The sequence below is a fragment of the Crocodylus porosus genome, unplaced genomic scaffold (assembly GCF_001723895.1).
Source record: "Crocodylus porosus isolate Cpor-Errol unplaced genomic scaffold, CroPor_comp1, whole genome shotgun sequence".
NCBI classification, from domain to species: Eukaryota; Metazoa; Chordata; order Crocodylia; family Crocodylidae; genus Crocodylus; species Crocodylus porosus.
Genome location: NW_017728917.1, coordinates 29,321,975 through 29,337,867, shown reverse-complemented (window position 1 = coordinate 29,337,867; position 15,893 = coordinate 29,321,975). Strand labels below are relative to the sequence as shown.

The following is a 15,893-nucleotide window of genomic DNA, read 5'->3' as shown; positions in this document are numbered from 1 at the left end:
GCCACCCGCATGATCCGGGGACAGCAGGGCAGACCCTATGAGGAGAAGTATGGGGCCTGAACCTGTTCAGCCTTCACAAGAGAAGGCTGAGAGGGGACCTGGTGGCTGTCTACAAACTTACCAGTGCAGACCAGCGGGGAATGGGAGAGACCCTATTCACCTGTGCACCTCCCGGAGTAACAAGGAATAATGGCCATAAGTTGTCTGAGAGTAGGTACAGGCTGGACATTAGAAGGCACTATTTCACAGTCAGAGCAGCCAGGATCTGGAACCAACTTCCAAGGGAACTGGTGCTGGCTCCTACCTTGGGGGTCTTTAAGAGAAGGCTTGACAATTACATAGCTGGGGTCATATGAGCCCAATATTCTCTCCTGCTCAGGGCAGTGGGTTGGAGTTGATGATCTACTTAGGTCCCTTATGACCCTACATCTATGAATCTATTAATCTATGTTGAGCTGGGTCAGAGTAGGTCCAGTTGGTGGGTTTGGGGGGTGAGCTTGCCAGCCCAGAGCTACTCCACTCTGGCTCAGCATGCTGTGGAGGGGCTGGCTGGGGTACGCAGTCCCTGCACTGGCAAAAAGTCACCACACTGTAGCACCCTAGTGCCCCAGCCAGCTCTAGTCACTGTCTACATGTGTTTCGGTGTACTAAATAACTCCACAATAGGCTAGTAGTTGTCCCAAAAAGTACTATCCTACAGCAGAGTTAGTTAATTTACTGCACCCTAATAGCGGTTCACATATAAACAGTGACTTTACTGCAGAACTAATTAATCAACTCCTCACTAAAGTATACATGTAGATGCATCTCATGTGTGCCAAAATTGACCAAGTTTGCTCTCTGTTGTAAATTAGTAATCCCAGTCTTTTGTACATCCATAACCAAATCTAAAACTGCTGCATCTCATAAGTCAATTTTGAGGGACTTACATGAACTGATCTGTAGTAATAAGGAGACCCCTGCGTATAAATCCTAATAAAAATATTAAAATATGTTTCTGCCACTTCCAAATTGGACCTCGAGAGCAATCTGTGCTCTGAAGGAACTACAGTGTCAAAGAATCCCCAGTTAGGAAGTAAGATGTAGTCTTGATGGATCCCTTACTGTCAGTCTAAAATGTGATTCTCTTTTACTGGAGGGATACAAAGGGCTATATCCTGCTCTGGAAATGGCCTGGACTTTATAATTTAGTAATTTTATTTTTTAATCCGATACTTTGTATGGAAGATGGGGATTGTTTGGAAATTTAAGGCTTTTCTGGGAAATCGCAACCATCGGAGCTGACAGGTGTGCAACAGTGTGCCTTGTAGGTAAGGGACTCCTTGCATTTGGGTAAAAGAAGTGCTCTTTTTAGTTTAGGGTGGACACTGCTAAAAACAGCTCAGGATATTTAGACTGCTCTCTTGTCATACCAGATCTCGAAGTTGTTGAAGAAGCTGCAAAACATCCATGAGCTTTTCTTCCACCAGTGACAGTCTAACTCTTTCAGTCTCCAACATCTGTAGCTCCATCTTCAACAATTCCGTCTCCTCCACTTTTTGTTGCAACTCACCTAGCAATGGGCCTTTCATCTGGACAATGACATAGGAAATTAAAAACACTGGAAGTTTTCATTTTCTGCCACAAAAATTGCAGTTAAGGAGGAAAACTTATCTGCCAAATGTCAGTTCACTTCAGAAAACTATCTTGGAAAGAAGTGCATTTCTTTAAGATACTACAGAAGGTGTTACATCAACAGAAGTAATAGTTGCTAGGAAATGTATGGTTGGTTGCTCTTCTGCTTAATGACAGTTCTTTAATGACAATTCATTCAATATTTACTGCAGCCAGGTCATTCAGAAATCCTGTTATCATTCTGAATTTCTTCAATCATTCTCATATCTGTATTTGTCCAAGGGAATAATTCAAATAGGGTTGTCTGTACACTCCCCAACCTTTAGGTCCATGCATGGAACACAGATGTATTATGTAAGCTAAGTGGCTCAGCTACTTTTTTGTAAGCATCTCAGAAAAGGTGGTTCTTGGGGAAGGATTTTAGACCCTGGCTCAGGAAAGCTTTTGTACACATCTGTACATAAGGGAAAGGTTCCAAAGAAGTGCTGGAAGTTCCCAAACCAATATTCTGCCACAAGATGTTTTGATAAAACAGAATATTTAGACAGAAAAAAGAGCTGCTTCCCTGCTCCAACAACTTCTCCTTATATAAGCAGGTCCTGCATGTCTTTAAGTGCTTTGTTCAATCCAAGGACCAAGATACATACAGTCTGGTAAAGTAGGTAGAAGCAACCTTGCAGAGTCAATGAAGGATCTGGAGAACAGAATCAGTAGCCAAGCTGGACTCAGTCACAATTTGTGCCTATCACCCCCTGACCACCCTGATGATTTGCTGTATCTCTCTACCCATCTCCTGCCTGTCCTACACAACACTCTCTTGTGGAAGGAACTGTCTGTCTTCCTTTAGGCATGGAAAATGCCACAAGCCAAGTTATCTGAGTAACAGAATCACTGAATTGGGTTTTAATTTCTATAAAAACAAGCCTGAATCCCAGTTTGGGGAGTAAATGGATATATGACTTTGCAGCACCTCATGGCAATGGCTCCACTGTATGCTGGAGATTCTCATGGAAAAGATACCTCCAATCACACGCTAAATCTGTGCCTGCTATGTGCTTTGGACCAGATCCCTCTGAAAAAACTCCTCTACAACACGTCTGTGTTTGGCATGTGTGAATGAGAGCAGATGAGCGGGGCATGCTTGGGAATCTCTCTCTCCAAAAGCACTGCTGTAGGCTGGTTCTAGGTAGTCCTCTGACGCTGAGGACTTCATCTCAGTCCCTGCTTTTCATATCACAAAGCTGCTTTGTAGTCAGGGTAAGTCAAGGCCTGTCTTTGCCGGAGGTCAGGGCCTGGTATAGGAGAAGGACCATGGAACAGGAAAACAGTGTATTGGCTGATCTATTAAAGAGAGAGCCAAAAAAGTGGTGGTCAGAAAAATGTTTAGCTGAAATATTAATTTCAGGTTTGCATAAGCACTCAAGTTAATTAAATCAAAATAAACCCTAGTCCTCATTCATTTCTGGGCCCAGGCAGAGCAGACAGAATTCTTATCATTTTTGCTATTGTGTTTTCCAAACGTAAGCCAGATAAAAATAAATACATTACACTAAGGAACCAAATTCTGGGCGATATATTCCATGTTTGCTGGTTACGTTTATTCCTTTTTGGTATTATCATTCATCTTTACTGCAACTCTAGCAGTAGCTAGACAGGGCTGGACTAAAGTAACTACAGGCTTTCAAATAGAGTTGCTACTTAGATTTTATTTGGTGGAAAATATTCTACTCAATACTTAACATGGGCTGGAACTTCATTTTTCTAAAGAACAACTGGGATCAGAATGAAGAAGTAAAATAATCCCATGTCCAAACAGGGCACGTCTGTATGTGCATATTAACGCAATGCAATAAACTCCTGGGTGCTGCATTTCTATGTGCACCCAGGACCACAGCACGCTGAGCCAAGTTGGAGCAACCCTGGCTGGCAGGGGACCCTGGGGTCAGCCTGCCAGCCTAGGGCTGCTCCAGCCCAGCCTAATATACTGTGGTTGGGCTGGCTGGGGTTGGAGCACAAGGGTGCTTCAATGTGGGTCTAGCCACCAGGCAGCTCCCGCACTGAAGCACCCTTGTTCCCCAGCCAGCTGCATTGGCATCTACACATATGGTGCTGTGGAGTGAAAAACTCTGCAGCAGGGTAGTACCTGTAAATACTACCCTTCTGCAGAGTTTATTAGTTTACTCCAGCCTAACAGCCCTGCAAGTGTAGATGCTGAGAGGTTTACTGTGGAGCTAGTTAGTCTACTCCGCAGTAAACATCTTGTGTAGATGTACCCACAGATTCCTTTCTCAAAGGAATGCTAAATATGTTCTGACTGGCACTTGACTTAACATCAGCTTAAAATTATTTGACTATATTAGCCCAACATGAACACTACTTTTAGAGTATCTCCAACTCTGAGCTACAGTGAACAACATGCACTTCAGATGACTTGGTTTATATCCTCTGCCAGTGAGTTACCTAAGAATTCCTATCTGAAGTCCTATTTTGTAACTGCTGAGCACACAAACAGTTTCCTGTACATAAAGCCAACACTGTCATCGTCAATGCAGCAGCAACCAGGCCAGTACATAATAAATGCACTCTGAGACAGGTGGGGTATGTAGTGAAGTGTATGTGTGCATTATCTATCTATCTATCCACACACACACTGAAGAGGGTAATACCATATTGTTCTGGTGACCCAACATATAAGTAGACCCCACATTTAGTAGATCCAACGTTTTCAGATTAAGCTTTAGGAAAAACTCATTCCCTGAATACAGGCTGATAATTGCTAATAAGTCCTTGAACTGTTATTGCCCTTACAAAATCCAACAGAAAAATCAAATAACCAGGAAAGGGTCAAAAGAGTTAAATGCACTAAAATGCTAATGTAAAGAAAGAAACATCCTCTGTACCAAAGATATTTTTACCAAAGTCTTATTACCCTTTTGCCTTTAGCTTAAAATTCCCTGGTAATGTATATCAAAACAAATATTTGTAGGACCAATGAAAGCATTTCACAGGTTAAAACAAAGACAGGCCCTTATTGCAAGGGATCTGCATTGCACTTCTGGATTCAACCCTTCTATGATATGTAAAGCCAAAACCCTACCTTCAAACACTCCTGGATTTTGGAGTTTAAATTCCAATTTTTTCCCAATTTTTGAGGGACATGGGGAGGGAGAAAATGTATGCAAATTGTTTGGTAATTTTGTTTTGTTTTGCTGGAAAATGCTAATTTCTAGAATCTAAAATCCTTCACTATTGATTTTGACTTGATTCCAATGAAACACAGGCTACGGTCTGTAATGGGGAGCCAGGGGCTCCTGTTACTTTAAGTAAGGAGCTACAGTAGGGATGTCCCCAGGTGGGGAAAACAACACACTATGGCATAGCTGCAGGGGTGTAGGCAGCCAGCGGCCCACAGGCTGCAAATGCCTACTGTGGGGCTGGCTGCTTAGCAGTGGGAGAGTAGGGTAGACCCTGATTAGGTAGCAATGGCACTGGTAGTAAGCTGCCCTGGAAGAAGCAGCACACCTATGGGTGTCAGGGGAGCACCTGACAAGAAGGGGAGGAGCCATGGGATATAAGTCTGGGCTCCTGAGGCATAGAGGCCACTGTAGTCCTGAATTCTGCTGGGAAAGGAATTCCTGCCAGCCCAGGCTGGTGAGGAGTGGAAGCTGCAGGCCATAGCAGATACTGCCAGGGTAGAGAGAGCCACAAAGTCGGAAGGTAGCCTTGCAGTGGTATGCTGACCCAATTGTGGAGATGGGGACTTTGAGTTTCAAGTGGATGCTTGAATTTTTGTTTTGGGTTTTACTGGAGGACAGGATGTAGCTGGCAGAGGTGGACTGGATAAGGGTGCTGCAGGGGCACTCAGCAGAAAACAACCTAACCCCAGCTCAGGGATGCCATGGGGGCTGACCTGAACTGAGTACAGCCTTGTCCAGGGTCAGGGACACCAGAGGGGCTAAGACAATGCACAGGGTTAAGGGACTTGGAGATGCACAGAGGGCTGAGGCCAAGACAGCTGTGGAGAACTCAGCTGTGGACAGAGTAACATCTGTGCAGAATAGGCATGGCTGTAGGGGCAGAAGAAGGCCACAAATAGCCCTTTAAGACAACTAATGCCCTGGGGTACAGATGGGGCTGGGAAAGCCCCAGTCAGTGCTTGAGGAGCAGGACTGAGATCAACTGGATCCTAGAGGGACCTGCTGGCCAAAGAATAGACCAGGGCTCACTCTGGGACCTACGGCAGCCTCCTTTTTCTTACAATAAAATAATTCCATCAAAGCATGGCAGGCGAGAGGAAAGGGGGTGTACTCGAGAAGTCAGAGTGGGGCAGGAGCCATGTGGCCACCAGGGGCCTAGTCCTATCACAGTGTCCAACAGAACAGAGCCCATCTTGTGAGCTGTTTCCTGGCTCTGCAGTTCAAGTTGTAACTTAGTGCATTGACTGTACAGAGCTAGTATCTGAAGATTTTCTACTAGCCTTCAGTGGAGCCAAGGGTTTGGAAGTCTCAACTTGACCAAGACTCTTAACTTCTGAACTCCTACTTCCATGATCAAGGATTAATGCTGCTTCCCACTTGAGTGGAAAAGGCCAGGGAGACCTCCAAGGGGAATGGAAAGCCGGGTTACTCAGCTATTGTATCTCTGGTCTGCATGAGCCTGCCATAAGGGAACAGATGACCCTGCACAGTACCCTTATAGTCCAGCCAGTGCAGCTCTGAAGGGTACTGTACAGAGTCATCTTCCCATGCAATAGCACTATACTGACCCTAATATAGTTTGACCCCATGAAATTTTAGCTGAGATTTTTAGGATTCTGTCTGAAGGGAAGAAAGGTTGACTTTTAATCATAAAAATAAAGAATGCAAAAGAAAAAAAAAGTTCTTTATTTGTGCAGCTTCACTTTCCTAAAATTTTCTGGGATATTTCCCTAATATCTAGCCTCTCTGATCAGTGCCCCCAGTATACTCACCTCCTGATATGCCACGTACCAGACACTAGTTTGACACCCAGCTAACTAGAGGTGCATTTAAACTTTTCAGTGGGTATCCATCAGTTCTCTACATTCACAATCAATAGGTACACATTCTTCCACTTCAAGGATGTTTTTCACAGCATCCTGTCTTTTTAGTAGCACTGGAACAACTCCATAGTAATTTCCTCTAACATTACCAAAAGGCAGCAGGTACCATGCTACACAGGACAAGACAGGATGAGTCAGCCCAGGGCAGTGCAGGATATGACAGGCTGCCATGCTGTAGTGGCAAGGCTTGGAAGTTTTTCCACAAAGACAGAATGTCCCTGTTTCCTTGCACTCCTCCGGATCTGCCCAGAGGAATTCAAGGAGTGGTGGCTATTTTCTGTGGGAGAGTTCCCACCATAGGAGAAAGGACCCTTCCCCCTCCAATGCCAGTCAACTATTGACTGATGGGGGTGGGGGGAGGCACTCTCCTGGGGCTGGAACCCTTCCTGCTAATTGCCAGGCAGAGGAGAAGACAGTCTGCCAATTAATGGGTTCCCCTAACAGTGGGAGATATGGGGGAGGAGGGCAGGGTGCAGCCTTCTAGTGCCCCCTCTCTGGAGAGCTTGTCTTTGCAGCTCTCTAGCCAGAGGACCAGAATACATGTATGCTCCAGCTCCTGAGCTACTTTTCTACTAGTAAGAATTGCAATGAAATTCTTACCAGTATAAATGAATGCCTGTCCATGGACAAAGTTTCTTTAGTTTTAAAGTAAGCTTCAGAATGGTGAATACCTGTAACTTAGTCAGGGGTACCGAATAGCTCTGATATTTGGTAATAAGGTAGGAGGAACCCTTCACCCACAGTTGAACATTAGGGAAGTCTGCATTTCCAGTGCCTACTGTCCTGCATTTTTTTTCTCTGGGAATATCATTCCAGAGGGTTTTTTCAATTATTAAGTCTTTATTATTTTCAATTATTAAGTCTTTATTTAAAGAGTTTTAAACAAATTATACTGTTAAATAGCCGACATTTCAATGTGATTTGAGTCAGTCTGGTCCTCTAAATACATTGAAGTTCTTGCAAATGCTGTTGTTGTGCAAAAAGAGTAGATATGGAATTATGATTGTTTGGGCTCCCCAGGTAGCTGTGATGCCCCCCGGTGACCACACAACCCTTGCTCTGCTTGAGCTTTAGCATACCGCTCCCTTCAAGCTCTCTTGCCATGCCTTGATGCATCTGTTGAATGATTGAAAGGAAGGATGCCTAATGGTCCTAGAATAAGCCCTTATCCTTCTGACCGCCGGCAGGTCACTCCTCAACCCTGCTGGTGTTGGTCCTGCACTCACACTAAGTGGTACTCCCAGCCCATGTCTGCCCCCTACCAGGCACCTGTAGCTAAAAAGGCTATTCATGGCCTCTAGCCTCCTCTACAGCCATGCCTTGCAGGTGTTACAGGTTTCCCTCACCAACCACAGTTCTGAGTATCCACGCACCAAAGGAGTACAGTCTGAAAATACCCTCCACAACCCTGCTCATGCCTCTCACTCCCCCCACCCACAGCCCCTGCTCCCCCAGCCCTACCAGTTTTGCCAACCACGGGAACTTCCATGAACCTAACCCCTGTGGTTGGCAAAGGAAACCTGGACTGTACAATCACCCCTTTATTGGGGCCTTGGCCTTCTTGGCCTCCACCCCTTTTATCTAACTAAGCCTTCTAGCCCAGGGTTACAGTGTAGGTCCTGGCTTCTGGGCTCCAGCTCTTATCTCAATAACTTTAGTCCTCAGTCTCCAAGCCCTGTCTCTGCCCTGCCATGGGGTGCTAAGTCTACTTTGGCTCTTTCTGGGCCCCCTTGCCCTGTCTGGCTTTCACCCACGCTAGGCTTCAACCTCTTGCTAGACTACAACCTCTTTTAGGTTTCTATCTGCTCTGTGTCTTGAGCCCTTAGCCCTGGCAGGACTCAAAACACTGTTGTGCCCTTGGGCACAATTGGGGCCTCCAACAATTCCTGAAAGTCCCATCCCAAACCAGCAGGATAACCTGTAACAAAGGAACAAGCTTACTGGCTGTAACACAAACTAAACCCGCTCCAGGTGCAAACATCAGCAGTAACTTACTGCTTGTATGTAGCATAGCTTCCCCTTACCCTGGGTGGTATCCCTTCATAAGTCATTGGTCTCTTACTGGCAGGCCCTATGGCAGCTCAGAAATCAGAAAGGCATCCCTTAGCAGTCATCCTATTCCCTTGCAGCCAACTCACCCTAGGCTGAGTTCTCTTGACTGGTTACAGGTGAGCCCCTTCACTCTACTGGGCAGCTCCCTGCCATGACAGCAGTGTTTCTTTCCTGCCTTCTCTCTTGTGTTTAACCCCTCTCAGCTGTCTGGGCTCCATCTGCTGCCATTTTTCTCTTTAAAGTCCCTGTTATAATGATGTTATGGTGAGAAATCAGCAAATGCATGCAAATGAGAGATCCATACTGCTGCTTAGAAATCAATACAAATAACCTCTCTCACACTATGTAACACTTATTACCTCTTCCACATTAGTTTCCAATGTTTTCACGTCATTTCCTTTATGCTCAGGCTGCTCAGTCAACTTTACAGTTCTCTCTACCAGTTCTACAGTGGCAGTCTCATGACAATCATTATTGGCATCTCCAAAATAAGACATCAACTTCTTCAGCATTTTGTCATCACATCTATGTTTAAGAAAATAAATAAAAAGGAGTTAGTAAATAAAACTGCCTAGCCAGGATCAATATGCATACGAGGTATGGCTGTTTTTCTGCAAAACTCCCAGAAGCACAATATCTCATAGAACATAAATTCAAAGCACTGGCACTGACTTAAATTTATGGTTTGGATCCTGGCTATGTAAAAATGTTCCACCTCCTCTTACACACAAGCTGAGGTGCCTCAGCTATCAGTTTCTAAAGAAACAAGGTAGGTATCTTAAGTGGATGGGCTTCAGTCCTAAAACAGGTCTGTCCCTACACCCTGGTCTGACAAAGCCACAGCCACAAGACCTTCAGTACACATTCTAAAACCCATTCAATGTATGCACGATTGTGCTGGAAAGGTAGATTCTAAACAGGCAGATCCTTTTTCTTGAGAGAAGGGGGTAATTTTCCCATTAGGAATCCTAATCAGTATACTTAGTTTGTGCAGTGTGTTTTTAAATTTTTTACTGCAAGAACAGTTAAAGACGGCACTAAACACTTAATGATAACAATTCAAGCAGCATGTGGGTGATAAGACAGGCTTCCCCCTGCCATACAGACTTTGGCTTGCTTTTTATTTTCTTTCTAAGCCCCACTTACTCAAATTCACTGTCCTCTCTGATATCTGCTAGGATCTGCCTTTCTCCTATGACTAGGCAGTGCAAGCACAGGGGTATCTTATCTTTTATTTCAGTGAAATACATGCCTGGCAGATGTGCAAGTAAAGGTGCCGTGAGATCTGATGCGCAATCCCCACAATCACATTTCCTCCCATGCCACATGTTCATGGCAGGAGATGTAATTGTGAGATCGAGCATCAGATCCTATCACGCCTTACTGCTAGTGCAGGGGGAGACCAGGATTATGATCCTAGGCATCCCCTGCACTGGCAAGTAGAAAACTCATATAGCTGGAAGCAGCGGGGGTGCAGGGTGTGCCCCCACAACTGAGAGTCTGGATCAGCTGACAAGACTCATACAGGAGTGTATGAAGTGCCCTCATAGCTGTGGGCCCCAGCCAGGCTACATGTTCAATTAATGGTGTAATAGGAAACAGCCATGAAGTTATTACACATTTTTTTCTAATAACTTTGTGGTTTATTCCTTGTTGTACTATGCCATTAATTGCATTAACATGTGTCTGGGGAATAACTTAAGATGTGATTAACTGGTTAGACACATCTTTCAGTGTAATGTGTGCTGGGGCCTTGGTTCCATAGCCTGTTGCTGAGCCCATGGTACTTTGTACATCTTTTTAGATCATCGAGTGACATTCTTAGTGGGAGAAAGGGATAAGTAACACTGATCTCTGAGACATACCCACTGCCACAACAAGGAAGTCTGGTCAGTAGCTTCTTCACTTCAGCCATCTGAGATGGCTGCTCCCCTGTCCACTTCTCCTCCTCCTCATCAGAGGCAGCCTGGCCCTCCACAGAACGGAACATCTGATCTTCTACTGGAGAAAAGAAGAGTCACATAAATACATGTAAAATTCTGTCATGCTCAGGACAACTGCCTTTCCAGCTGTAACAATTCAAATGAGTGGGATTTAAAAAAAAAGAAAAAGAAATTTTAAATATCTAATTAAGATACAGGGTACGTACCTTTATCACCAGACCTTTGAAATGAACCCCCCAAATGGATGAGAGTGTGTGGTGATGCTGACTTAAATATCCTTTCTTCTAATACTCTGGTACTACTTTGACTGGTAGCTTTTGCCACTGTCTGACTTGAACACACTGGACGTCCAGATGAACGTGGTCATGCAGTATGCGGTGCTGCAAACACGTTTACGGTGCCACATACTGCACAATCCAGTGTTCTCCACGCTGTAAGGGTGTGCCGCCCAAGTGCATGGTACTCTGGGTTTTCTCTCCGTGGTTTCCAGGGAATATCCAGGGGTCAAAAAAACACCATGGAAAAAAAAATAGGGCAGTGCGTGCTACTGAAAAGCAGAGCCGGGACGCCTGGACCCATGCTGTGGCTGCCAGCCAGACTCTGCCTGGCAGGATCACCACGGCTACAGCCCCAGGAGGCCCCCAGGTAAGGCTCCCCTACTGCCACTGGGGTAACCTGCTGCACGCCAAAGCATGGGCATTCCCCAGGGACAAGAAGCTGAGGCACAGGGTACACCGCTGCTAGTTGTCCCTGTGGAACGAAATGTCCATGCATGTCTGGGCAAGTCCATTGTGTTTTTTTAAGAAACTAGCATGGGTTTAAGATTATGTGCTGTTATGAACTGGAATGAGACCCTACTCCGAGGCATTTTCTGCATAGTCACTGGACTAACTGAACGTATGCTCAGAAGAGAGTACAGGGAATTTGACTGAGAGTTGCTATCACTTAACATTAAACCATTCTCTTGCTTAAAGCATTTTATGTGGTTCAAGGAGAGTAATTTTAATAAGCGTCTGTAATATCATCTTTATGACCACTTAAATGTTAGCACCACCTATTTAGCCTGAAGTAAATCTCTTCTGAAATCTAAGAAATCTGAATGAAGCAAATGACATATGCAAAGAATAATACAGACACATTTCCATATTTCAGCAGTGTTAGATCAAACTAATAGTAGTTGGATTCTATTAACTGACAAAGGATCTTTTCTGTGCAGGAGAATTTTATTCAAATGCTCATAAATACCTCTCCAAAAAAGTTGTCCATACATGGAAGGCATTGGCAGTTGTTTTATTTCAAATGTTAATTCCTGAATTCACAACAGCTTAAACCAATTTAAACCCAGGTTTAATTTTTGTTTCTATACTTTTTTGTGAAGATTGCAAATCAAAAAATCTACAAGAGCTAGAGTTTATTCCCTCACAAATTTAAAACTCTTAAGTTTTCAGTTCTATTTCAAAGACAGCATACATGTACATTTAGTTACTATGTTCAGGTAGTTTTTAACCTTCTGAGGGCAAGGTGCCAGCTTTGTGGATGTGAGTGAGAGCTGGTGCCTTCCACAGGCTGCCGCAAAGAGCTAGTGTCAGTAACAGACTTGGATGTTTAAGCAGGATTAGGTGGAATTGAGGAGCCCTACTCCAAAACTTTGCTCAGTTGCAGCCTAACCCCACCAAGTATCTCCCTGTTGGAATGCAAAGCTAGAGTTCTACTAGTTCTACGCATGTATTTTATCTAGTGACTCTTTTGGAAAAGAAGACATATGGGTTTGAACTCCCTGGGTGCGTCCACACATGCAGACGTGTGCTTCCAGCAACTCAAATAGCAGCGGCACAAATTTGGGCAGGAGATTTGTGCGTCAGCACACGTGCCTGGACATACACCTTGGTGTGGGGCAAGTTGTATCACCTGAGGCAAACTCACTCTGCCCAGCTCCTCCTAGATGTGCAGCCAGGGGGACCTGAAGGCTGGATAGTAGGCTGCAGCAGTATAAAAAAACTGCCCTGGTAGGCAGCTCGGGACTATTTGCTCTCTGGAGCTTCTACGGCCCAGCCAGTTGATGCATGGGGACACTAGCCACCTGTGCCACCTGGACTCCTGCAGCAGCCCTGACCTAGAGTGGTCCCTATACCATCTACTCAATGCAGCAGTCTGGCACCAGGGGCTGCTGCCCAGCTGTGATCTGCTGCCACCTGTGACAGCATCTGCCCCCTTGAACCTGCAGCCCCATGTCTGCACACCTGCCAGACCTGGACAGGGACTGCATGGCCACCTGGGCTGTTGCATGGGCACTGCAGCAGAGCTGTCTGCCCCTCTGAGCCAGCTGCCAGTGGGCTGTGGCTGCACATTTGGCCTTCATGTGGCACTGCTGCAGTGTGTGTCCCCATCCTGCCATCTGGGCAGCTATCATCTGGAAGATGTGCTCAGTGTGGTGGTCTGCTTTGAATTGCCAAAGCATGTCCTCCTGGCTCTAAATGGCAAGGAGGTCAGCCACCTCATTTGCCCTGCAGATGGGTTCCTAGTGCTAGCCCTGGACAGGCTACTCTGCCTGGGTCCTGCCACTTGCCTCACGAACAGAGATCCTGGTGTCCCCTGTTTAAAAACTGCAAATTCTCTGATTAAAAAAAAATCACAAATTCACTCTTTAGAATACCCAAAAGTCCATGTTCTTCCATGATTAAAATGAAACATCACTATATGTATTATCTATGTCTATATACAGAGAGAGAGATCAGTTGGGCCATGTCTTATTGATATATTTACGATTTTAAAGCCTACCACTGCCTCTATCATCATAACAAAATACATTGTAAATATCTATATGCTTTGGTGTTTGCTTTTGTTTTCTTTTATAATAGAAAATAATAGAAAAATCAGATCTCCCCCTGACCCCTCCACTAACTAGGATGTGGGGACACCTGTCCCTGCAGCCACAGCTCCAGCCAGCAGGTTTCCTTCTGTCTGGTATCTGGGCACACAGGATATGATATGTAGGAGGGGATATGGGATTTGCAAGAGGAGGGTGGGAAGCGGGGTGGGTATAGGGGGGATGTGGGGAGGGATTGTGATAGGGGTTTTAGGTGGGGACTGCCACATGCCCACCCCCTGGGCATTGCCCCTATTGCTGGCAGCAGTAGCTAGCCATGCCCACTGCAGCTCAGCCCCATGCGGCACAGAGCAGCCTGACCTGCCCGTGTTTTGTACATGGTGAATGGCCCTGGTCTTCCCTGCTAGGGCAGGTGGTAGCAGGAGCCAATCCCCATGTCAGAGTATCTGTCTGGAGGACTCAATCTCTGGTTGCCTCAGGGCACAGTTGTGCCCATGCACCACTTTTTTTGCAGGGTGGGGTTTTTTTTTTGATACCTGCATTTCCAGGTATCAAATTTAGAGCCCATGATGCAAATATGCAGCCCAGGGAACATTTTTCTGTTCCCAATGTACCTCTTGCGGCATCTCAAACTGCTTTGAGATGCTGCAGCAGACACTTGCGTTTGTCTGGATGTGCCCCCTCAGGCTGAGAAGGTTATTGAGCCCAAGTCCACCATTTCCTAAGTAAGTGCTCTAACCTCCAGGCTATTATTAGTGTTCTAACCACTAACACTTATGCCCTGCAGGTTAATACAAGACACAGGAGAAGAGAATGAGCCCTGCTTAGTTCATGGAAAGAATTGTTGTAGATGCCTGTTCTCAGGAAAGGGCTCTAGGCTGTGGATCTTAAACTAAAAGGAGCAATTTACTGGAACCCTGAAACAGGTGCTTAATCTTTGGTGAGGGGTGGGATTTCAGACACCCCCAATCCTTAATGGTTCCTTGTTCTAAGCAGCTCCCTGCTCAACCTGCTGGCTGTTTTGGATCCTATTCTGAGGCACCTGGCTCTCCCCATACACTGTATAGGGAGCCTGGGTGCCTAAGTGAGGCCAGGTATGAAGAAACTCTTTACTGGATCCAGCTCAAAATAAAAGCTGAGACACCTAAACCTGCCGATAGAAGGTTGTGTTTTCAAATTAAAGGAACAGCTACTTGTGTGCAAGGGAGCCAGTGAGACATGTATGCAATTGTCCGTCTAAAGACATGAATTGTATTAGCTGTTAGTAAACCAGCCGTGCTGTCACCTGCTGCTTACAGATTTTCAACAACAGATAGTGCAGACAAAAGCAGCAGGTTCAGTTAATACCTGCAGTCTAGAAAATAAAATTCAACCTTCTGTTTAAAGATGCAGACTTTTATCACTCACGTTAAAGAGCAATATCTATTCAGTTTCACTAATAGTAAAACTTACGATGCAGTCTCATTACAGGGATTTTTCCAGTAGGCAGTGTGGCAATCAGACTTGAGCAAATCTGACATATTGCAGTCCATCCATTAGAGGGCACTATTGTACCACATCCACATTCAAACTAACAGGACTCTTACTTGGCAAAGCCTAACTGATACTAGATTCTCTGCCTGATAAATGTTTCATAATACTAAAAAAAATAAGGAACCTTTTTATGCAGTGGCCATATGTGTGCTAAGCCAGTTTGTCTTCAAACAACATTCTGCTTGCCTAATTTATGAATTATCATGATCAATAATTATTATTCTAAGCAGTAAGGAAGTTCTTTAATGACGGAGAGAGAATACCCATACATTTTTCTTGCAATATTTAATGTATGCACATTAATATCCTTAAATTGGTTTACTTGCATTACCCCTCACATTGCCAAGGCAGATCTTCAGTCTGATACATGGACAGTAAGCATTTGTACATCATCACTTAGGTTCTTGCTCTCGAGATCAAAAAGTGGTCAGCGCTTGCTCTGGAGCATGAGAAAGCAGAATGGTTCATAAGGCACTGACGTTACAGAGTAGCATCAATTCCTTTAAAACCTGAAAATTCTATAATGTTTTCTATCAGCCAGTGATGCATATGGCAGAGGGGCTGGAAAATTTTAATTGAAACTTTTTTTTGTCAAAGAAAGCTATTTCATTTCACTAAAACCATTTTTTTGACCAAATCATTGACTTTTTTTGATGTCCTGAACAATAGCTTTAAAGAAAAAATCCACTTCAGAAACCTGATTTTGAAAAATTGTGTTTTGTGTGTTATTTGTCTGAGTTTTACATTGTTCATTTCATGTAACTTATGAAGAAATATACACTGCTGGTACTAATGATATGTTATACTAGCCAATTGCCCATCAAGAATGATGGGGGTGGGGAGC

At 44.7% G+C, this 15,893-nt stretch overlaps 1 protein-coding gene across 1 annotated transcript in view; it reads right to left on the bottom strand.

The window, feature by feature from the left end:
* EFCC1 (EF-hand and coiled-coil domain containing 1) overlaps positions 1-15,893 on the bottom strand; it is a 116,844-nt gene that overhangs the window by 10,823 nt on the left and 90,128 nt on the right. The window contains exons 5-7 of the mRNA XM_019536969.1: positions 10,612-10,747; positions 9,106-9,271; positions 1,413-1,571 (exon numbers count right to left, since the gene is read on the bottom strand). Coding sequence (XP_019392514.1) covers positions 1,413-1,571; positions 9,106-9,271; positions 10,612-10,747 — 461 coding nt within the window. The remainder of the gene's footprint in view (positions 1-1,412; positions 1,572-9,105; positions 9,272-10,611; positions 10,748-15,893) is intronic.